Below are 24,854 nucleotides of genomic sequence, written 5' to 3' on the forward strand. Positions count from 1 at the left end.
AATGGAGTTCAAAATAAAGTTGTAGAGACTCTTTAAGATCATTTATCTGCTCTGTAAGCTGGGCAAAGGCCTTGCCTTACCTAGCTCTTGAACTAATAGTTAAATCAGATGCCATTTTGACTGAAGAGGAAACGAGACAAGAATTTTCTACCCCGATTCTCTTCCTTTCCTCCTCCTCAACCTCAGAGACCTAAGGATTGGTCCCAATAACGTTAATGACTCAATCTGGACAGAAAGTGGGGAAGACTACTCTCTTCTTTCCTTTTTTTCTCATAGTAATCTCAGAAAACCTGATCTCAGATACCAGTTAAGACTGTGAAGAAATTTATCCTTACCATTTCAGATAATGAATATTCTAGATATATTAAATAGCATATCAAAGATTCCCCATGTAGTTTGATTTGATCAGCAATTATTTAGGTTCTGGGAAACTATAGATTACACAGATGATTTGTCATTAAATTTTTAAATGGAAAGAAAATATTCATTTATAAGAAACTTCCCTGGATTCTGAAATATAATCATCCTGGAAAAATCTTTACTTACAGCTTTCTCGTCCACTAATCAAATAATTAATCAAATGAACTGTTTAAATTTAATCATTTATCATTAATTAAATAAATAATTGGTATCATTAAAAATAACCATTTCTGGAAAGATCACTGTGGTGATAATTTAAATAGAAAATTCATGCAATAGTCGTATTTTAAACCAGTAAAAAAAAAATTTTAATTTTTATTGAACAAAATTTTAGCAATTAAGGGAGATCACATAATTTCCATTGCTTTTTTTTTTTTCTACTAACGAGTTAGACAATAATAGGAAAAGCAGATTGTTTGTCATAAGGGAGAAAAATGTAAGTTAGGAACCTGGGTTTTGATAATACAGGTTGCAAAGTAGATAGTAGGAGACTTTAACATGAGGAGAAGCTGGGTTAAATTCAACCTCGGACATTATTAGCTATATGACTTTGGGAAAGTCACTTATCCTTTTTGGATTTCATTTTCCTCTAAAATCAGGATCAGGAATACTTACTAGCTGGGTGACATGGGCAAGTCTATCTCTATCCACCTGTCTCTGTGTCAACATCCTAATTTGTAAAAGAGGGGGCAAAGTCAAGGATCCCTTCTAGGTCTAAGTTAAGGATCTTCTTGTACTGTCTCTGCCACCAAATAACTATACTAACCATGGGAAAGTAACTTCATTTTTTTTTCTTTTATAAAATGGAAAGTTTAGACCAGATAACCTCTTCAGCTCTAACAAACTTTGTTTTCTGTGGGACTCTATACTTATACATACTTGCGGAAATCATCATCTTTTATTTTGTCCAAAGCTTTCACAACTGCCATCCTGGTGAATACAGACTACAGAGGAAAATGAAAATAAAGTGAAATTCTGATTAGTGAAAAATGAAAATTGAGGCAAAATATAGTATGACTGGAGAAATTATGTAAATTTTTATCACACAAAGGGTGAATATCTGAAAGTTTCAATAGACATATGAATATTAAAGCAGGTATGCAAACAATGCATCTCTAAATTTCTACTTCCTTTCATGAATAAAATACTTTTCCTCTTAAATGGCAGATTTATTACCTAACCAGACTTTCCACTAAAATTAAATTGCCTATTACTATTCTTTTGCCAAGTCTGACTCAGGCACCATACATATTTGCTAAGCTGATTTCTTAGTGCAGGAGAAGTAGATGGATGTACATTACAGATAAGCAGACTAAAATGGTATAAACCCATGACCACCATTATGGTGCAAGTGAGTAAAGCAGTCATAAACCAAGCAAAACAATGGAAAATTCAATAATACTGCACAAAATAATATCTGCAATAAATGTTCCCTTTCAAAGTTTTACTAATGCCCTTTGTTTTTATATCACATTAATTTCCTCTCTCTTACTATTCTATTAAGGGATCCAAGAAATATAAAGAAAATAGTTTGACAAAATTTCTGACTTGGTCTGAGAGGATGTGCAATAGTCCATTACCACTCTTGAGTTTCTATAACTTTTGAAAGTCTGGAGCTTCTGAAGTCTGAGAACCTTGGCCAAATCATATAACATAACATGGCTTTCTTTTTCCTCATTTGTAAATCTGGGGATTGGACTAAATAAATGACCTCTGAGGTCCCTTCTAGCTTTATGATTCTATGGTCTATAAATTAAATTATGTTATCATCTCTTTAATCGTATTTAAATGAACCAACAACAAGAAACAACTATTTTTGCAATTATTAAAATCATTTGTTATTTCTTTAATGAGCATTTATAATTATATTTATACTCTTAGTGTCTCAGTAGATAACTCCGAGGTATTTGATGTGTTTTATAGTGTTTTTTTAATGCGACTTCTTTTTCTATGTTTTTCTTTCTAGCTTCTGATCTTACTATTTTAAAATGTTAAAATCTTTTTTAGATTCATTTTGTATCTTCTTACTTTAATAATAAAGCTATTGTCATGATTATTTTACTTTAAGACTCAGTAAAGGTTTTATAAGTAAATCACGCCATTTGCAAATAGGGATAATTCCATCTCCTCTTGACTGATGTGGATGCTTTTGTGCCTTTTAAAAAAAAAAAAGACCTTTTACTTACAACATTTTTAGAACTATGACAACAGAATGTCTTGATAATGTTTTACTAGGAAAGCTTTTAATGTTTCTCTATTGTAAATAATGTCACCTCTTATTTTGAGATATATACTTTTAATCATTGTAGAAAAATTGCCCTGCCAGGCCTATGATTTTAGAGCTGTTAGCATAAATTATTGTTGTATTTTGTCAAACATTTTCTGGCAAAAACATGTAATTTTTTAATCTTATTTTTAATATTTAAAAAAATGAACACAATTCAAGGTAAAACATCCTTGTACCTCTAATTTGGTTATAAGTGAATATGACCAAGAGAGCCAGTCAGTTTGTAGGTTTGAAACCTGCCTCAGATAGCTACAAGTGACCTTGAGTTTCCTGATATGAAAAATGATAGGGAAGACAGTTTGAAATTTATGGCCTTTAAGATCCCTAACTCTAAACCTGTGGTCTTATGAATAATTTCTTAGATATATGATTGTAGCTTCTGTGCTATATTTTATTTAAACACATCAAAATTCATTAGAAATACTGGTCCAGTTTATTACTCTGCTTTATTCATCTCTAGTTTAGATATCTATATTTGTCTAAGACTGTTGTAGAATATTTTCTTAATTGCTGAAAATAAATTATGTAAGTTATATATTTAATATTTAATTGACTTCACAAGTAATCTATATGAACTAGAGTTTTTTCTTTGGTAGCCAATGCAATGACTTGTTTATTCATCTTCTAAAACTGAGCTGAAATGATAATTCTGAAAAACTAAGTAGTTTGTATTTTTGTAAGTGAACTATGATTTCACTAAATATTCAGTTTTGCTGGCATATATCTGTAAATAGTACATCTGATAATTCCTTTAAAGTTTATTAGTTAATTTTTTTACTTATTTTTACTTATTATTTAATGTTTTGGTAATCTGATTTTCCCTCTTTGTTGATCAGTTCAGATTATCCATTTTGTTAAGGTTTTCCCTAAAAAAATTTTTTTTCATGGATATTATCCCTTTTTTCATATAATCTGTATTTCTCAGAGACCTATTCTTTACAATAAAGGATAAAAAAAGAGAAGGGGAAAACAGTGAAGTAAAACCAAACATAGCAAAGCAAACAAACAAGTCTGACATTATGTATAGTGTTCCATATGCATAATTCCTGACTTCTACAAAGAATCAGGACCAAGCGTCTTCTCATCTCTTCTTTGGAGCCAAATGTAATCGTAGTATCTTTGCAGTACATTTCAGTTGTTTTGTTCTTTCAATTTATACTGCTGTAGTCATTGTAAACACTTTTTCTGACTTTATCTTCCTTATTCTATGCCAGTTTCCTGTAATCTTTCTATGCTTCTCTGCAACTATCATTGTCATAGCTCCTTAAAAAAATTATATCCCTTACATTCATGTTGTTTCACCATTTTTCAGTTACATCTTACTCTGTGACCTCATTTACAATTTTCTTGGCATAGTTGTAAGTGACTCTAACTCATTTTATAGATGAGGAAATGGAGCCAAACAGGTTTAAGTGATTTGTCCAGGTCACCCATCTAGAAGGTATCAGAGGCCAGAGTTTAACTTAGGAAAATGAGTCTTCCTGACTCCGGGTCCAAGCCTCTATGTCCTGGACCACTTCTATTCATTAGCTATACCATGACATTCATGCACAACTCCTTATTTAGCCATTACCCAATCAATGACTATTTTAATTCCAGATATTACTACAAAAAGTTGCTGCTATGAATGTTTTGGTATATATGAAATGTTTCTATTTAACATTAACTTCAACAGAACTTCTGGATCAAAGAGTATAGACTCTTTAATCATTTTAGTCATATAATTACAAATTTCTTTTTGGAACAGTTGGACCACCTTATAGTTCCATAAATAGTACTCTAGTGTGAGCAGCTTTCCATGCTCTCTCACATTGGCTTTTCCTATTTTTTGTTATCTTGATTGATTTGAAGTAAAACTTTATTTTGATTTGTATTTCTCTTATTATTAGTGATTTAAAGCATTCTTTCATAAAGTTAACAAGGTCCATTTATCTTTTGACTTATTATTTATTGGGAATGGCTTTTAGTCATATCTTTCTGGTAAGGGAGGTAGTGAATCATAATGAAAAGGGTTTTGTGTTTGGCTGCCAAAGTAACTTCCTTTTAAAGGGTAAGTTTGCCCTGAGATGCCGCTTTACTCCCAATAAAAACCAGCAAACCCTCTTTACACTCAGGACAAAAGTTCTTTGACATCATAAGGCCTTAAAAAGTGGCATCAGAAAGGCCTCATTTCTAAAATATATCGAGAATTGACTCTAATTTATAAGAAATCAAGTCATTCTCCAATTGATAAATGATCAAAGAATACAAACAGACAATTCTCAGATGATGAAAATGAAACTATTTCCACTTATATGAAAGAGTGTTCCAAATCACTATTGATCAGAGAAATGCGAATTAAGACAACTCTGAGATAGCACTACACACTTGTCAGATTGGCTAAGATGACAGGAAAAAATAATGATGAATGTTGGAGGGGATGCGGAAAAACTGGGACATTGATGCTTTGTTGGAGTTGTGAATGAATCCAACCACTCTGGAGAGCAATCTGGAATTATGCTCCAAAAGTTATCAAACTGTGCATACCCTTTGATCCAGCAGTGCTACTACTGAGCTTATATGCCAAAGAAACATTAAAGAAGGGAAAGGACCTGTATGGGCCAAAATGTTTGTGGCAGCCCTGTTTGTAGTGGCTAGAAACTGAAAAATGAATGGATGCCCATCAATTGGAGAATGGCTGGGTAAACTGGGGTATATGAATGTTATCGAATATTATTGTTCTGTAAGAAATGACCAGCAGGATGAATACAGAGAGATTTGGAGAGACTTACATGAACTAATGCTGAGTGAAATGAGCAGAACCAGATCTCCTGATCATTATACACTTCAACAATAATACCGTATGAGGATGTATTATGATGGAAATGTATATCTTCGATAAAGAGAAGATCTAATTCAGTTCCAACTGATCAATGATGGACAATGATGATAGTGATGCTACACCCAAAGAAGAAACACTGGGAAATGAGTGTAAACTGTTTGCATTTTTGTTTTTATTCCCAGGTTATTTTTACCTTCTGAATCCAATTCTCCCTGTGCAACAAGAGAACTGTTCGGTTCTGCACACATATATTGTATCTAGAATACACTGTGACATATTTAACATGTATAAGACTGCCTGCCATCTAGGGGAGGGGATGGAGGGAGAGAAGGGAAAAGTTGAAACAGAAGTGAGTACAAGGGATAATGTTGTAAAAAATTACCCAGGCATATATTCTGTCAATAAAAAGTTATAATAAAATAAATAAATAAAGTGGTATTACATTGGTGTAATACCCCATGCCTTTGCACTGGCTGTCCCTTATGCCCACAATGTTTTTCTTCCTGTCTTTTGGATACTTTGGCTTCTTTCTAGTCTCAGTTCAAATCCAAACTTACTGCAGGAGGCTTTTCTAGGTCTCCTCTCCTTTTCCTCAAGGTCCTTCTCAGAGATTACCTTTGACTTACTCTGTATCTTACATATATGTCCATAGTTATTGTATTCCATCTCCTTCTTTAGGAAAGGGACAGTATGTTTACTTTCTTTTATGTATGTATACTTAGCACAATGCCAAGTACACATACAGCGTTTTTAATAAAACCCAGTTGACTGTGGAAGCTCCTGATATCCATAAAATCATATATTGAGTTGCTGTCCAATCCCTATCCATAATTGTTAGTTATTGATATATTTCAATCATTGTTTTAGTCTGACTATTCCTAGATAATGTATACCCTTTCACTGTGCCAGAAATTCTCCTAAGTGCCATGAGTGTAAATTTTGCTCATTCATTCACTTATATTCAACTTTTCATGAATTCCATGAACCACAGCACACCAGGCCCTTCTACCCTCCACTGCCTTCTCAAAAAATCTATTCAACTTCATACTCCTTGCTTCCGGGACACAATCCACCTCATCTTCTGCTGTCTCTTTCACTTTCTGCCTTCAATCTTTCTCATCATCAGTCTTTTCCAAAGAGTTTTGTCCTGTCATTATGGGGCCCAAGTATTTGAGCCTTAATATCTGTATTTGTCCTTCTAATGAGAAGTCTGGATTAATCTTTAGATATTGAGTAACATGATCTCTCTACTGTTTAAGAGGCTTGTCCAGCATCATATTTCAAAAGTGTGATGCTGAAGTGTTAAGCTTTCCTTATGAAATTATTATGCTATACATAAGTTATACATTACTACTAGAAAAACCAAAGCTTTGACAACATGGACCTTCATCAGGCAGACAATGTCTCTGCCTTTTAATATGCCATCTAGATTATAATAGCTTTCCTTAAAAGGAACAAGTCTTTTTTCATTTCATAGCTGCAGTTGCTGTATGAAATTTGAGCCTACTTTTCTATTTGCCAGGATCTTTGTGTTTTTTGTTGTTGTTTTTTTTTTTGGTTTGTTTTATATTTAGCTTCAAGCCATCTTTTAAGCAAGCAAAACAATCCCAGCCCTCAAGAGCTTACATTCTAACCTGGGAAGACAATAAATAAAAGCAGGCTGGGAAGGAAACAGCTAAAGATGTTCCTAAAGTGTGGGTACAAACCAGGAGCCCAAGCAATATAAGGCCCAAACTGGCCTATCACAGCTACCATGGCATCAGGGTGTAGAGTCTCATTCTCAGGTAGAAAGGTAATCAAAATGATGGCCAGAATGGAATGGAAACACCATGATTGTAGTCTTACTGATTTCTTTTCTAACTCTTCCAAGCATTCTTCTTTTATTTCTTCTATTTTCCTTTTTTTTTCTCAATTTCTTAAATGAAACATTTAAATATCACTAATTCATTAATGTTCTTTTTCTACTTTACTAATGAATGTTTTCAAAGAAATAATTTTTCTTTTGAAGGCAACCATTTCACATATTAGTAAATGCTGCAATCAAAACAAAATACCTGACAGGTGACTAATATTCAGTTTATAAACTTTTCCAAACTTCCTTAGAATAATCTCATCACATAGTAATTGTATTTAGATGCAAAGTCTTTCTAGCTGGTTAGAAATTTGCAGGCAAGGGTCCCTCTGTACTCTGATGTCAGAGGAGGCTTCAATCCAAGGCAACAAAAAAGTAGCTAGATGCACAGAATATTATATTTAACAGATCTATTCTGCCCTCCAAATTATAAAAGTAAACATTTGGCAAATTTTACAATTTAATCATATTTTCTGCACTGACATTCTAAAACCTTCAATGTTTTAAGTTTTAAAATGTACAGGTTGGTCTTGATTAGGGAGTAAGATCCCATTTAGCTCTAAATCTATGATCCTAAAACTAGGTAAGTATTCGTTAGTTAAAATGCCAACAGATGCTAGACTCATGATGTGTATATAATAACAGTAAAGAGAATATGAATTAAAAATGGTTTTCATTAAAATAATTTCTGCAAAAGATGTCTGAGTCATAAAAATATGTAATTAGTAAATGTAAAATAGGCATAGATGGTTTCATTGTATTATGTATCTATCTATATATATCTATATATCTATATATCTATATATATATAGATATATAGATATATAGATATAGATATGTATGAATCTATATAAGTAAACTTTTTTCAAGTGTAGCCATAATCAGACTATCACCTCGGATTGTCCTGGGTGAAATAACCTAATTTTAGATTTGATAAAAAAAATTGTAAACTTCTGGAAAATGAGCATTACATAAAATTTTGAAATGTGGCAGTTATGATGATCCAGGATATTCCTAGATAATGAAACTTTTGGATTAGAATCAAATTTTATTTTCCATGATGAGTAACATAAGCATTACTGAAATTACAATACTTATTTTAACATTAGGGAACAACTCAGAAAGTCATTAAATATAAGGCATATATATTCTAGAACTTTTTAGCTAAAAGCAAAGGCTTAAAAAAAAATCAATGCAAATATCTTTCAAAAGTGTATTTCATATCTTCTAACAAAGTTCTACTCTTAGGGCTCAGAGTAGAATGAAAGTGATGTTGGCTTCTCCTAGGACATAGAAGCTCTAATAGGTCCTATCAAGCTAATCTTGCTAAGTCTTGAATATGGGCTCAGGAATGTGTCAACAAATAAATCTACTTAAGTTTGGACAAACTAATTACCCAAAAGCTGGCTATCAGTTGATAATTTTTTTTTGGACATGGGGACTCATTATGACTATGTTCTAGAGCAAGACTTCTTACATTTATCCCACTCATGATCCCTTTTTGCCCAAGAAATTTCTACAAGATCCTGGGTATAAATATATAAAATAAGTAAACAAATCAAACATTTACTGATACTGTATCTTAATTTCACAACCCCCACATTCAGTTATGTAGCCTCATGTGGGTCAAGTCCCAGTTTCAGAAGCTGGGATCCAAGGCAGTAGAAAAGACCACTAAATCACCCAAAAAGAATCTTTTCTATTGTATTTTTCTGTTTTTGTTAAATATTTCTCAACTATATTTTAATGTGGTTCAGGCTGTACTCAGGAGGGCTGTGGGCTCGCTTTCTTTCTCTCTGTCTCTCTGTTTCTCTCTTTGTCTCTCTGTCTCTCTCTCTCTGTGTCTCTCTATGTCTCTCTCTCTGACTTGTCCACAGCTCTGTGACTATGCAATACAAACATTACTATCCCCATTTGCAAGACATGAAACCTGAATCTTGGGAACTCAAGTGACTTGTTCAGGGCAAAGCAGAGACTCAAATCTGAGCTGAGAGTAGAGAATCCCTGAGATGAGCACTTTATAAATACAGGGGATAATGAGAGATGACAGTTATGAGACTATGGCCAAGTTACTTAAAACTCCATGACTTTCACTTTGACATCTCTATCAGAAGGATAATATCTGGAGAACCTGCTTCAAGGGCCCTTTTAAACCCCACGTAAGATAATAAATGTTAAGTGCTTTGAAATCTTTAAAATACTATATAAGTTGCGTATTTTATTGGTGAAACTTTCACTCATAGAAACCCACACCCAAAAAATAAAAAGGGAAAATTTCTACCTGTTTATTTTTGGCTGGTTTGAAACAGTCTGGGCATGAGGTGCTCCTAAAACAAAATAAAATTAATTTTAAGCATTATTACTGTACTTGTAGATAATAAAATTCAAGTGCATTTTATATAATTTGGCTATTGACTTCAGAATATTAGGAGGGAGCAAAAACTCTAATGACGTGATAACAGCCCATTTATCCACATTATCCTCATTTATGCATAGCACTTTCAAGTTTACATAGTTCTTTCCTTAAATTCCTGTGCAGTAAGTAAAATATGTATTATTATCCTCATTCTACAGTTGAGGAAAATGAGGCTGAGATTACATACTTGCCTGTGATCACATAGCTATTAAATGAGAGCGCTAAGATTTTAAACTAGATTGTTCCCATTTAAAATCCAGAATTTCTCCAATGAACTGTGCCATTCCGCTCCTAACCCGTTTTGCCAATTCTCCCTTGTTTAGGAAGATTAAATCTTACATTTAAATTTGTACTTTAAGAAGCATTTGCATAGGGGAAAGCAGCATGGTCTAGTTGTAGCAGCAGTTAGAAGTTAGGTAGGTACTATTATTATTCCTGTTTCATAGATGAGGAAACTGAGGCTAAGAGAGTTTAAGTGATTGGTCCAGAGCCACTGTAGCATGTCTGTGCAGAATGTGAACTCAGATCTTCCTGACTCTCAGTAGAACACGCTCTCAACTCTCCACCTAACTCTACTAGCAGTTAGAAGATCCGGCTTTCCCACTTACTAGTCATATGATCTAAGATAAATTGCAATCTTTTTGAGTTACTTTATAAGTTGAGGATAATATTTTACCTTTGCCAAGATAGGTGGAAAAATGGATATATAGAATTGGCCCTAAAGTCAGTAAATACAAAGTTCCAATCAGATCCCAGATGTTTACTAGTTAGAGTGACCCTGGGCAGGCCACAACTTCTTGGCTTCCCATTTCCGTGTCTGTAAAATGGGGGATGATAAACACTCCCCCCCTTTCAGAGTTATTACTGAGAATAAAATGATATCATATTTATAAAGAACTTTTCAGGATTTTAAGTGCTTTATCAATGCTTACTATCACCATTACTACCATTTCACTAGAGTGTTGTGAAATCAAATAAAAACAGGAATGTGAAATGATGTAGTATTAGGTAAATGTAAAAAATCCTACCTTATTTCTTCACTCCTTAAGTATATCTGGGATCTTTAAAGCCAAGGAATTTTTTTCACTTGTTAATTCCAATAAAAAGGTTTTCAAGAGAAAACACTGAGTACCAAAGAAGCCTTAAAACAAAAGCAATGGGCAATAGGGTACACTGAGTGTGTGTGTATGTGTGTGTGAGTACACTGAGTGGTATTGAATGTGGAATCAGAAAAGGTCTGGTCTCAAATACTCACTCTAGTCCTCTGATAAAATGAAGATATAATTTAATCTCCTTGGGCCCTGGGTTTGCTCATCTCTAGAACGGGAATAGTATCTTTACTTCCTACCTCAAATAGTAAATGATATGTTTGCAAATCATCTTATAACCTATAAAGAGTTTTATTAAATATAAGCTACGATTGTTATAATTATCTTCAACTCCCAGTATCTAGGCTGAGCTCCAAGTTGTAGCAATTCCTTTACTAGAAGTTACAACCAAAATTTACAGCTAAGGAGTTGCATGAGTTTTGGAGGACTATCAGGTTCAACATTAAACCTAATTAAATATCAAAAACATATTAAATAACCATTCTTTTATTCTTTGCTCTACCCCCAAAGCTCATTCCATCCTAAAAAACACAGCTCTGAGTATGTTACACCTCATCCCCAAATCAATAAACGCCAATGGCTCCCTGTATTTGGCAACAAAAACCCTTCACCAAGTTCACATTCCCCTCAGTTTTCTTATACCTTAATCTGTCCCTCTAAATCCAGGGTCACCTCCAGGCATCTTGATCTATCTCTGGCCACTGGACCAGACAGCTCCAGAGGGAGAGAGCAAGGCTGGTGAGCTCTCCCTCATCTGCAAGCCACCCCATCACTTTCCTGAGGTCATGATCTTCTTTGAGAACAAAGGACAAACCTCCAACACCACCACCTTCATTACTCCCCCTTCCAGTGACGCTGTGTCACTGCTCCCTTGCTGCTCTTCAGGTAACACTGACTCTAGGCATTTTCATGGTGGTTCCCCTTGCCCAAAATTCTCTTCCTCCTCAATTCCATCTTCCAGTAAATTATAAGCTGAGAGCAGGAACCATCTTTTGTTTTTCTTTGTAGCATAGTACCTAGTAAATGCTTAATATAAGTTTTCTGAATTGGACAATTAATCAGTGGATAGAGTTCTGGGCCTGAAGTCAGAGAGCTTGAGTTCAATATGACTTCACACACTTACTAGCTGTGTGACATTGGACAAGTCACTTCACCCTGTTTACCTCCATTTCCTCATCTGTAAAATGAGCCAGAGTACGAAATGGCAAACCACTCCAGTATATCTGCCAGGAAAACCCCAAATGGGATCATGAAGGCCTAAAAACAACTAAACAACAAAAAACTGACTTACTGGCTTCCTTCGAGTCTCAGTTAAAATCCCACCATCTACAGAAAGCCTTTCCCAACCCCCTTTAATAGTAATGTCTTCTTTTTGTTGATTATTTCCAATTTATCCTATATACATATATATCTTATTTGTACATGGTTGTTTGTATCTTGTCTCTTCCATTAGACTGTGAGTTCTATTAGAGGAGTTTCTTTTTGCCCTTCTTCATATCCCCAGTGTTTAGCAAAGTTCTTGGCACTATAAAGATCACATATTGGGCCCAGAGAAATAGTACTAGATTAGAAATAGTTTCTAACAAAATCATTTATCTTTTATGAATTTCAGATTTATCATTCTGGTGGTATGAACTATTTTAAGAAAACCAAATAAGAAAATCTTTGAGCTAAAAGGTCCTTGGTAAATATAATAAGACCATATGATTTTAAATTTGAAAAGGACCTTAGCAGTTATTTTATATTATATAAAATAAAATCCACAATTGGAGGTTGGTGGCCAAAAAATATCTTCTAAGAAAATCATAAACAATTATTACCTATGAAATTAGGATATGAACTGATTTAATGCTTGAATTAAAATTAAAGACGTGCAGGAGAAGGAGAAAAATAAACCATTAAATTTATCTTCATGAAAACTAAAGAATATGAACATTGTTATGCAGTTATAAAGATTACTATCATGTTTACAAAAGCAACTTACAGGAAGTGGCAATCCTCATCTGTTTCAGGGTGAGCAAAGATCACACTTACTTCAAACAAGCTCTAAATCACAAAAAATAGTTTTGAAATTAGCAAAGGGAAACATCTCACAATTTATGAATGAAAATATAAATTAAAACTTTCAAAGATTGTTCACAAAAATTGTAAAAAAGAAAACTGAAAATGTTACTACAATCAGTTTGCTCAGAGGCTAGTTTTATAAGACACTGCTTTAAAAAAATATATTGTTAAAACTTAAGAGAGACCAGTGCACTCTGTTAAAATTAAAGACCAGGGTTTGTATTATATAACTGTTTTTGTTGTACATATATATGAGATATATGTGAAAATGGGATGGGAATTTAAGGGAATAATACAATGAAAGTCAGTCTTTAAGGTTTGTCCCTTTCAATCTTAAATTTATGATTATCTAACACAATGCTATAATCTAGTAGCTAACTCTATGTATGTATGAGACAGGAGGGGGAGAGAACAGAAGAGAAGAGAAAGAGAAATCTGAGCAAGCATATTCTTCCTTGTTTTAAGGAAGTTAGTTGGCACAATATTGCTGACCAAGAATTCAGAAGACATGAGTTCAAATGTGGACTCAGACACTTACTACTATGTATTCCTGGCAAGCAATTTAAATTTTATTTGATTCAGTTTCCTCAATTGTAAAATGGGGGTAATAATAGTACCTCCCATGTAGGTATAATGAGAATCAAATACGATAATATTTGTAAAGAATTTAGTACATTGACTAGCACATAACAGATTTTACATAAATGCTATTGTAACATTATATTATTACTTTAACAAGTTGAGATTCTCAAGAAGTTGAGAGTTAAGTTAAAGTATCAATTCATCACACCCTTTTCTCTGAATAGATTCTACTTTCAGGGCTTAACTACATGAGAATATTTTTCCTAACTTTTCCTTCCCTCTCCCCAGTGTATTCCCCTTCCCTATTCTCCATTCTTTAAATTTTGTCTACAGATCCTTTCTATGACCTCTACGAAGGCTCCAAGGGGATACTGTATCCTCTTCACATATTAGAATGTAGCAGTTTATCCTTATTTAGTTCTATATCATTTTTATTTATGATTACCATTTTGTTTTTCTTTAGTTCTGCTCCATTTTTAAAAAATTTTTTTAAATTTTATAATAACTTTTTATTGACAGAATCCATGCCAGGGTAATTTTTTTACAACATTATCCCTTGCACTCACTTCTATTCCGATTTTTCCCCTCCCTCCCTTCACCCCCTCCCCTAGATGGCAAGCAGTCCTATATATGTTAAATATGTTGCAGTATACCCTAGATACAATATATGTTTGCAGAGCCGAACAGTTCTCTTGTTGCACAGGGAGAATTGAATTCAGAAGGTAAAAATAACCCGGGAAGTAAAACAAAAATGCAAATAGTTCACATTCATTTCCCAGGGTTCTTTCTTTGGATATAGCTGCTTCTGTCCATCATTTATCCATTGAAACTCAGTTAGGTCTCTTTGTCATAGAAATCCACTTCCATCAGAATACATCCTCATACAATATCGTTGTTGAAGTGTATAATGATCTCCTGGTTCTGCTCATTCACTTAGCATGGAAGTTTCTCCAAGCCTCTCTGTATTTATCCTGCTGGTCATTTCTTACAAAGCAATAATATTCCATAACATTCATATACCACAATTTACCCAGCCATTCTCCAATTGATGGGCATCCATTCAATTTCCAGTTTCTAACCACTACAAACAGGGCTGCCACAAACATTTTGGCACATACAGGTCCCTTTCCCTTCTTTAGTATTTCTTTGGGATATAAGCCCTAAAGATTGGGAATATTTAGAAGTCTTTTCTTTCTTTAATGAGTGTATTTCCCACTGCCCTGACCCTGTATAATTATACTCAGTTTTACTAAGTTATTCTTAGCTCTAAGCCCATATCCTTTTGCCTTCTGAAATAATGCCTTCCAAATTCTTTATAGTAGTTACTGCTAAACTCTGTGTGATTATGATTGTGGCTTCTCAGTAAATGAATTCTTTCTTTTAGGCTGCATTTTTTTTTTTTTTTGATCTGGAGGCTCAGGAGTTTAGCTATTATGTTCTGGGAGTTTTAATTTGGGGGTCTGTTTTGGGAAGTGGCCGATGGATTTTTCTATATTTCCACTTTGTCCCTTGGTTCTAAGAGATCGGGGTATTTTTATGACATCTTGAAAAAGGATGTCTAAGCTCTTTGTAGTTTTAAGGTAGGCCTGTGATTCTTTAATTATTTCATCTTGATCAATATTCCAGGTTAATTGTTTTTCCTATGAAACATTTCAATTTTCTTCTTTTTTTCCCCCCAAGCCTTTTGACTTTGTTCCAATATTTTTTGTTGCCTCATGACATCACTAGCTTCTATTTGATCCTAAAATGGAAGTTTGTTGCTTGGGTAAAATTTTTTTTTTAATCTCTTGGGCTAAGCTATGATAATTCATTTTCCAATTCTTTCTTCTATATCTCATTTCTTTTCCAATTTTTTTCTCAAGTGATCTCATTTCATTTATGAAAACATTTTTAGACTCTTGCTTCAACTCTTTCAGGAATTCTAATCAAGTTTTTGCTCAAGCTGTTTTTCTGAGTCTTTGCTTGCTGAAGTAGGCTGGGGAGTGGTAAGCCTCCAATGTTCCCAAAGTGATCTGATTGTGCTGGTGGTTAGTGATGAGCATAGTTGCTTTCCAAAGTGGTCTGATCCAGGCAAATCTGATTGCTCTTCTTCTGGTATGAGCTCTGAGTTCCTGATCTACGTTTGAGTATGAATGGCAATTAGGTCATTCACAGGTCTCCATCAGCCAGCTAGGCAGTTCTATTGATTCAGTGACAGAACTATTAAGTTTCCCTTTGGTCTGGGATTCTTGTTCTGGTTCTTCTTCTGTAGGCTAGGCTAGATGCTGGAAACCATAAGGGTTTGAGCTACACCACTGCTGCTTGCTGCACTCCCTCTTGTCTCAGTACACTGCCCAGGGCATCCTTACCCTGATGGATAGGTCTTCTTCATAATCCAGCCTGGATCTACCAGGTACCAGGCAACAAAGCTGCCAATTTGTATCCATCCTTATTGTTACGCCACAGTAAGAATCTGGAAACTCCTTATGCCTGAACTACAGCCTCTCCATAGGACAGATGCTCATGTCCTGACTCATCTGCAGACTTCTCTACCTTCCACTATACCAACCTGGTCCAGCAAAGGACTAAATGAGTTCTTGGATTTTCCCACTGAGATTTGGTCTCATGTATTTTTTTATCTATTTGGAGGAGTAATAGATGGGAGCTTGGCTGAATTATTTCCTGCTATTCTGCTATTTTTGACTTTACCCACAATTAATTGTTAAATAATTTTTGCATCCTTTATGTTCATTACTGGATTGTAAGACTACAAAAAAGGAACTTCTGAAGTTTCAATAGTAATTCTTCTATTAGATCAATGACCGTGATATCTCCCTCCTACCTGTTAACAATAATAACAACAACAAAACCAAAATCATAAAATATTCCTTATATCAAAAGAAATAATCTGTGTGAATACGTAAGTAATTTTGTTTTTCTTATATCTTTTTTAAAATAACTTTTGTTCTCACTTCAATAGGTAAAGTTATTAGTGCATCAAAACCGATTTTTAACCATTTTAATCATTTAAGATATTCTTGTATGGAACTCCTTCAGCTGAGGCAGACTGGCAACTTATGTATACCTTACAGTCCTAGAGTTCCTTGGAACATAGAGAAATTGTATGATTTAAGTATTTTGTGTTAGAGACAAAACAGGATCAGACTCTGACTCCAGAAGCCAATTTTCCACCACTTTGCTACTTTCATACTGGAGTACAAGTTTTCAGTCAGACTTCCAATCCTAGCACCAGTAATTCTGGGAAAATCTAGGTATTTCAGTGTCCTCATGTTGAAAATTGTGATAATACTTATACTACCTCATTCATAGGACTTTAATACATTATTTAAAAATATATATATATAAATATGAGTTATCATGTTCACTTACTTCTTCATTTATACAATAATCAGTCTTCAGTTACAATGTGGTGGAATTATAATTAGTTAAACTACGTAATTTTCCACTATAGTCCTACTCTGATACCTCACTCAGAGAAGGGATATTAGATTATAATAAATCTTTTCTAATCTTTGAACACAGTAAGTAATATGACTACAGAGATTGATTCAATCAATAGGTATTTATTAAATAGGCAGTGAGTCATGTTGAAAATTCTAACTGTTTAGATTAGTAAAATGTGAAGGAAAAATGACAACAGTATATACAAAAAATAATTTAACCTAAGCTTTTTTTCACCTATTAACATTCTTGCTACTGTTAATGAATGCATTGGACCTACAAAATTAAATGTACTACTCTTTTAAGTTAGGTAGGATTCTTTTTACTGACTGAATGTGTTACTGCTTTGGTTCTAAACTCTAAAAACAGAGGTATTAAACTTAGAGGAAAAAAAATGGTAAGAGTTTAAATAAGAACCTAAGTATATTATAGCAGAGTGCTTGTTATGAAATGTTAATAATGCATTTAAAAGTTCAAGAAGTTTGAATAATAAAGGCAATGGGACAAAATTCACTTCTGAAAGGGTGATATGGCTAGGCAGTATTAACAAGTAATAAAACCAGCTAGTTTCTCACATGTTATTTCTTGAAGTAGAGAACTCAAGATCTCTTACTATTCTGCCCAACTGTGTAGATTTACAACTAGCCTAAGTGTCAGTGTTCAACAAGGGTGGTTCTTAAACTGCAGTTGTCTATAAACTTTAAAACAGTGAACTTTTAAAAAATATTTTGATAACTATATTTTACTATAATTGGTTTCTTTTATAATATCACATATTTTGTATTATGCATTTTGAAATACTATTCTGAGAAGGCATCCCACATGCTTTTACCAGACTACCCAAGGGGTCTAAAATATTACGACCTCCTGCTCTATACAAAAGTTAGCTTAAAAGTTATTTCGCTATAGGATCATTATACTATTACTTATAATTGCACACATAGATATATCATAAATCAGATCACCAATCATACAGTCCTTAAAAGATGGATGAAAAAAAGAGTAAACTTTTGCAACTTTTTCTAACATTAGCTATTCTAAGGCAACTAGATAGCACAATGCATAGAGAACAGCATCTGAAATTAAGATGACATAAGTTCAAATTCAGTCTTGTTCACTGATTAACTACATGACCCTGGGTAAGCAGCTTACCCTGTCTACCAAGTTGCCTCATTGGTAAAAATGAAAGCTGTTGTGAGGATAAAATGAGATCATATTTGTAAAGTGCTTTGCAAACCTTAAAACACTATATAAATGCTAGCATACAAAAATTGTTGTCATCCTTCTCCAAGTTCTACTGCACTTCCTTGTCCTATGTTTCACATATCAGACAATGACAATGAATGCTAACTTGTGAAGACCACGTTAGCACCCTGGATACTTTAGAATCAGCTGGAGTCAGGATAAGCAAAAGTCCTTGATCTTTATTCTTTGTGGACATGAACAGAATGGCGATATGAAGTGAGAGCAATTGCAACACGAATCCAACCAGCAGTGACTCTGGCTCTCTCACTCCACCCTCTCAATCTTCCACCCAATCTCCTGTACAACAGATCAAGCTTGCACAGAGTAGTGGGCGGGGCCATTCTTTCTCCAAACATATACTAATAGAGTATTGTTCAATTACTAATTAGCTTTAAATGCTCAGGTCTCAGTGCATCAACTGAGTTTCAGCCCATTACACTAACTGACAACTAACTACAATAGGGTGTTGCTAAACATTTGATTTGATCCAGAAAAAATATTTTTTAATTTTTACATGTGCATAATATAGTGGAGATTTTTGTTTTGTTTTTAGCAAGACACATTTTCTAAAATCCCTAAAAATCTGACATATGTGTGAGATACACAAGCAGCATGGAGTCAATGCCACTGCCAGATATAAGACTGTGTTTGCTGGATTGTGGATTAGGAAGAAAAGAATAGGCTAATGTAGACATAAGAGCCAGCAATGAAATTATTTATGCCCTGCTCTTCTGAAGACCACAGAGATGATAATAGCTATCAGTTCCCAGGGAAGACTAGAAAGAATCTTGGAGATCTTGTTTTCAAGACTGGGGAGAGAGAGGGAATATATAACACACTGGAGAACTCTGCATTTGACACCTGATAGAGTAAAATTTCAGTCCTACAACCAAAGAGGATTATTAGTTCTAGCATATGCAAAAAACTAGCACAGATCTCTGTGGAGCTCTTGGGCAACATCTCTGCAGCTCTATTATCCATGGGTGAGGTCTAGAGAACATCATATCCATCTATAAGTAGCAGGAGCAAATACCAGGAAGTAGATGTGCAGTTCCCCACTTGGGTCAATCATCCAAGGGGTTAAAAAAAAATTAAAGAAAACCAAAAAATATCAAGATTAACTGGAGTCACCTGTAGCTTCATCCTTTGAAAAGATAGCAGGAAGAGTGCCCTTCTTATCTGAGGGAGTCATCTCTCATTTTTACTTCCTTCCAGAGTCACACACTTGGTTGGACACTCAGGACTTTTCAGAGGAGGAACAGAAGCAGACTATTGGACCCCAGAGTGCTCTGTGCTCTCTGAGTTACCTAAGGGAACAAATGCAGCACAGCAAACCTCCACCTACCAGAAGATGGGCTGCAGCTGTTCAACCTACACACAGAGAAGACCCCTGACTCCTCTTTCTGAACCTTAGCCACCAAGGTAGAAATCTTTGATGATGTCATTATCAATCACATACTCAGGGATCTGTGGAGATGAGAGGGAAAACTTTTCTTCTAGTCAGTACTAGTTGAGCTTCTGGTTCCTCCCCTTCTATGTCCACATGGCCCCAGCAAGGTGCCAGAGTTACAACAGTGAGATTCTTGCTGTGGGCAGGTCATGAGGCGGGCCAGCAAAGATCACATACCTGACACTGGATCTGGCCAGTGCTCTGCCAAACACGACATCCAAAAGCCTTCCAATACCACCCGGGCCACTACGATGCCATTGCCAATGAAAGCTGGGACTTTCCACGTGGGCAGAGTGGAGGACACTAGGCTTCCTACCCAGCCCTGTACTGAAAGCATCGTGCCAGCAGAAGTAGATGGAGGCTTAAAGACCTGCCTTGGAAAGGAAAGAGAGCAGCAGGGGTAGAGTATCTAATATAGGTTCAACAGAGATCATTAGGCATCATGTGGTCTGATACCTTCATTTTGTGGATGAGGAAAACAAACATAAAGAGACTTTCCCACAGTCACACATGGAGAATATTAGTGAAGCTCCTGATTCTATATTTAATGCTCCCTTTAAATTATTTCTGCCAGTTGTACAAGAAACATGCTAAAGAATTCCATTAAGGGCAGGTTCATACAAACCCATGAAAAAGAATTGAATAAAATCAGGAAATTAAAAAAGCTTTATGTTTATCCAAGGGACTGTTTAGAGAAAAGAATACTTTAACTATGAGGAACTCATTGATGTTACACAACTTAAAAACCGCATGGAAAAAATGAACTCTATTATTACTTAATTAGTTAATACCTTTCCATCAACAGGAACACCCAGCTCCTCTGAGAACAAGGGATGAGAAATCCATTTGTAGGCTTCTTTAAGTTGAACAATATCATCTCTTCCCAGTGATAGACCCTGTTTCCTAAACATCATTTAAAAAAAAAAATCAGCAGGGTAAGTTCTTATTTTTTCCTATTAAAGACCAGAAACAAGAAACTACAAAAGAAAAAAAAATAGTTATTAAGTGGTTATAGAGTAAGTAAAATATTTTCACTAGCAAGCTGAGTTTTTTTCTGAATTAAAATTAGCATATTTGCTTATGGCCAGGTGGATTCTAATGTTTACAGAACAGAAAGTCCTGGAAAAGTTCATGTTGTAGAGACATGAAATGAAAAGAATTCATTGTTACACTCCAACTCTGATGTCTCATCACAGCAGGTCCTAACAAGCTTTAAAAGCTTTGAATATGAGACCAAGATGAACTGTGTAATGCCATATAAGAAGCAACTGAATTGAATTTGGAGAGGTTCATAACCAGGTTGTTTAAAAGGTAATCAAGTATTTGGTCACAGCAACTCTCAAAGTTTATCTACCAGATTATAAAGGGATTCTATCTGTGTTACCAGAAAATACCCATATTGACAAAATAACATATCCTTGAAGGAATAAAGTAAGAAGTGTTAATATAATTTTGATAAGTAAACCAATGCAATATTAGAAGAAAACTGGATAACCAATTCATGGGTTCTGAAAATCTACAATAAGTATGTTAAGGTTTTAACTATTCAACATAAATTGAGAAAAAATCAATTAAGTCCCTACTATCTGTCAGAAAACATCGTGTAAAGCACAGGGAAGAAAGCCTTTGGAACAGACAGGAAGTAACATCAGAGAAGTCTTCATCAAGAAATTGTCATGTGATGTAGGCTTTAAAAGATAGGGTTAAATCGAGCAGGTGAAGGGTATGAGAAAGGACACTGTAGGGTACCGAGACCAGTACAAATAAAGACACAGAAAAGAGAAGTTATAGGTCATTTGCTAAAAAACAGTATGACTTGGCTACATTGTAAGATGCATGGTGGGGAATATTAGAAGGCTAAAAAGGTGGCATGGCAACAGATTACAGATTCCCCTGAATGCTAATCAAAGGGATATGAAATATACAGACAAGCAATAAGGAACTGAATATTTTTAAGGAGTATGATTCAATTAGATCTATGCATAAGGAAGATTCCAGAAACTAGGTAGAATAAAGGATGAATCAAATGGGAGATATTAGGAGGATATAATAATAGTCAAGGTAGAAGGCAATTTAAGGCATTTGTAAAGTGGTGAAAGTAGGAATAAAGAGAAGAGATAATTGCCAAATGAAGAACTGGCAGGATTTGGTAACTGGAAGGATAAAAAGCTAAAGACAAGCCCAAAGCTTAATTTTTAAGAACCTGAGAGGTGATTCCACAGTTAGAAATAGTGAGGCCATGATGAGGAATAACCAGTTTAAAAATAAAGATAAAACATTCGATTTTGGAAATGAGTTGATGGTGCTTATATTAAGTTATATTAGGTTAAAATGTACTGTAGAAAGTTAAAGATGTTGCCCTAGAGTTCAGAAGAGGAAGCTAAAGATTAAAAATTTGTTTAAGTAATTACTGTTAAAATCATGGGAATAAAGGAGATTGTTTAGGGAAAGAATACAGAAAGAATCAAGAGAAACAAAGAGAGATTCTGAGAATCCCTATTTCTTTCAATAGAAAGGAGGCTCAGATGCCACTTTCTCTATCAGTGCTGTCAATCACAATAGAAAAGGATCCCGGCTGGTTACATACTGATGCAGAAAACCACAAAAGCAGAGGTGAAGGGTCTTGCCCAAAGTCACACAAATGCAAACACTATCTTATGTTGTAATGTATTTGATTTATTTTGGTAAACATTTCCCAATTACACTTTAATCTGAGTAAGGCCATGAAGTTGACACATTATGGGAAATACCCACATCAAGGAGTTAAAATGATCATAAAAGAGTAAAAGAACCAGAAGGAGTAACATGTACAAGAAGAATCAGAAAGTGGGAGTAACTTCTTCAGCCAAAAGGAAACAAATCTGTTCAGACGAAGTGGCCAGTTGACAGTCTTTAAAACTATAATCAATTAAAGAGCATTTATTAAGGACTGGGGAATACAAGAGAAAAAATGAAACATTTTCCTATTTTCAAGAAGCTTACATTTATACAACATGTATGTATACAGAATGATTATAAAATTAATACAATTTTGTGAAGGAAGGCACTTAGCAGCTCAGTAAAGTCAGGAAAATATAGAACTGTGTCATACTCGTGGGGCTATTTAGATTAAAGTTTAATTGGGAAATGTTTACCAAAATAATTAAAAATGCAATACAGAGAATGTTCATTTTGTTTTTCTAAGTTGCTATGCAGCCAGCAAGGCTGGATCAGAGAATATGTGGAGGTGGGTAAGGTACAGAAATAACTAATAATAAAAAATACTAAAAATGATAATAACTTACATTTATATAGCACTTACTACTGGGCTTATACCCCAAAGAAATACTAAAGAAGGGAAAGACCTGTATGTGCCAAAATGTTTGTGGCAGCCCTGTTTGAAGTGGCTAGAAACTGGAAAATGAATGGATGCCCATCAATTGGAGTGGGTAAATTGTGGTACAATTTGGGTAAATATCTCACAATGTGGATAAATTGTGATATATGAATGTTATGAAATATTATTGTTCTGTAAGAAATGACCAGCAGGAGGAATACAGAGAGGCTTGGAGAGACTTACATGAACTGATGCTAAGTGAAATGAGCAGAACCAGGAGATTTAAATATACATCAACCACAATACTGTATGAGGATGTATTCTGATAGAAGCGGATTTCTTCGACAAAGAGAAAATCTAACTCAATTTCAATTGATCAGTGGTGGACAGAAGCAGCTACACCCAGAGAAAGAACACTGGGAAATGAATGTAAACTGTTTGCATTTTTGTTTTTCTTCCTGGGTTATTTTTACCTTCTGAATCCAATTCTTCCTGTGCAACAAGAGAACTGTTTGGCTCTGTACATATATATTGTATCTAGGATATACTGTGACATATTTAACATGTATAGGACTGCTTGCTATCTGGGGAGGGGGTGGAAGGAGGGAGGGGAAAAGTTGCAACAGAAGTGAGTGCAGGGGATAATGTTGTAAAAAATTATCTAAGCATGGGTTCTGTCAATAAAAAGTTATAATTAAAAAAAAAAAAACATTTATATAGCACTTACTATGTACCAGGTACTATGCTAAGCACATTGCAATTATTTTACTTGAGCCTCATAACAACCTAGGAGATTGGTACTATTATTTTCAACATTTTATAGATAAGGAAACTGAGGAAAGCAGAAGTAAAGTGCCTTGCCCAAAGTCACACAGCTGGTGATGGATTTGAATTCTGGTATTTCTGAGTCCTCCTGGTCTAGCACTATATCCACTGCACCATTACCAGTTGCTTAACTGCAAATATACAAAGAGACCAAGTTGTTTAGAATAGTTAGTGTGGATAACAAGAGAGGGAATGATAAAGACAGAATACAAATACTATTGAGCAGTAGTAAGGATCTATTTCAGCTCATGTATCATAAATTTCTAACAAGTGAAAAAAATTCAATTTCATTACTTTCTCCAGTTACTCTCAGCAGCCTTGGAACAGGGTAAGACAAAGCAGAGAGAAGTAACCTATAGATAAGGAGTCAAAGGATAGAAATAAAGTAAATTACGGATTATTAGAATGGGAGCTATTGAAATAATGCAAGATATAAGAAGATGACCTCATATTAAACATGGAGGCAAAAGAGGAGACAGACCAGGAGAATAGGGATTGATTAAGGGAGCAAAGATCACAATACAGACAAAATATGAGTGGAAGGGACAGGTGAAAGGAAAGACAATTATGGCTAGGGAGTGAAATACTAAATATCAGGGGTGATAGAATTACAAAAGTGAAGGGTATAACAAATGGCTAAAATGCGATACCAGGATTGAAGTCAAGGAATTTTTCAGCCTTGGGGTTTGTCCACATGAATATTCAAGTGCCAAAGAATAATGAAGGAGGACAGAGTAGAAAGATGAGTCAGGCTGAAAATGCTAGAAAATAGAATTGAAGGTGGTAGATGAAAAAAACAGAAATGAGGAAAGAAATAAACAAATGGCATGAATTTCAAAAGAAGAAAAGTCATGGTGAAATGATTAATCTAGATAAAATAAAGGATTAGTCTAGAAGAGAAGGAAGAGGAATAAATGTAAGCCCTAGCCTCCAGCTGGGTGTGAAAGTCAAAAAAAAAAAAAAAAAAAAAAAAGGAGCAGAATGAATATCCACTAGAGGGAATTGCAAGGAATCAATCAATAAGCA

General features: G+C 34.6%; 1 protein-coding gene across 1 annotated transcript in view; it reads right to left on the reverse strand.

The window, feature by feature from the left end:
- PUS10 (pseudouridine synthase 10) overlaps nt 1-24,854 on the reverse strand; it is an 83,134-nt gene that overhangs the window by 20,443 nt on the left and 37,837 nt on the right. Inside the window, exons 5-8 of the mRNA XM_051975336.1 lie at nt 20,479-20,590; nt 12,890-12,951; nt 9,662-9,707; nt 1,300-1,364 (exon numbers count right to left, since the gene is read on the reverse strand). Coding sequence (XP_051831296.1) covers nt 1,300-1,364; nt 9,662-9,707; nt 12,890-12,951; nt 20,479-20,590 — 285 coding nt within the window. The remainder of the gene's footprint in view (nt 1-1,299; nt 1,365-9,661; nt 9,708-12,889; nt 12,952-20,478; nt 20,591-24,854) is intronic.

This window comes from Antechinus flavipes, chromosome 2 (assembly GCF_016432865.1).
Source record: "Antechinus flavipes isolate AdamAnt ecotype Samford, QLD, Australia chromosome 2, AdamAnt_v2, whole genome shotgun sequence".
Taxonomy (NCBI): Eukaryota; Metazoa; Chordata; class Mammalia; order Dasyuromorphia; family Dasyuridae; genus Antechinus; species Antechinus flavipes.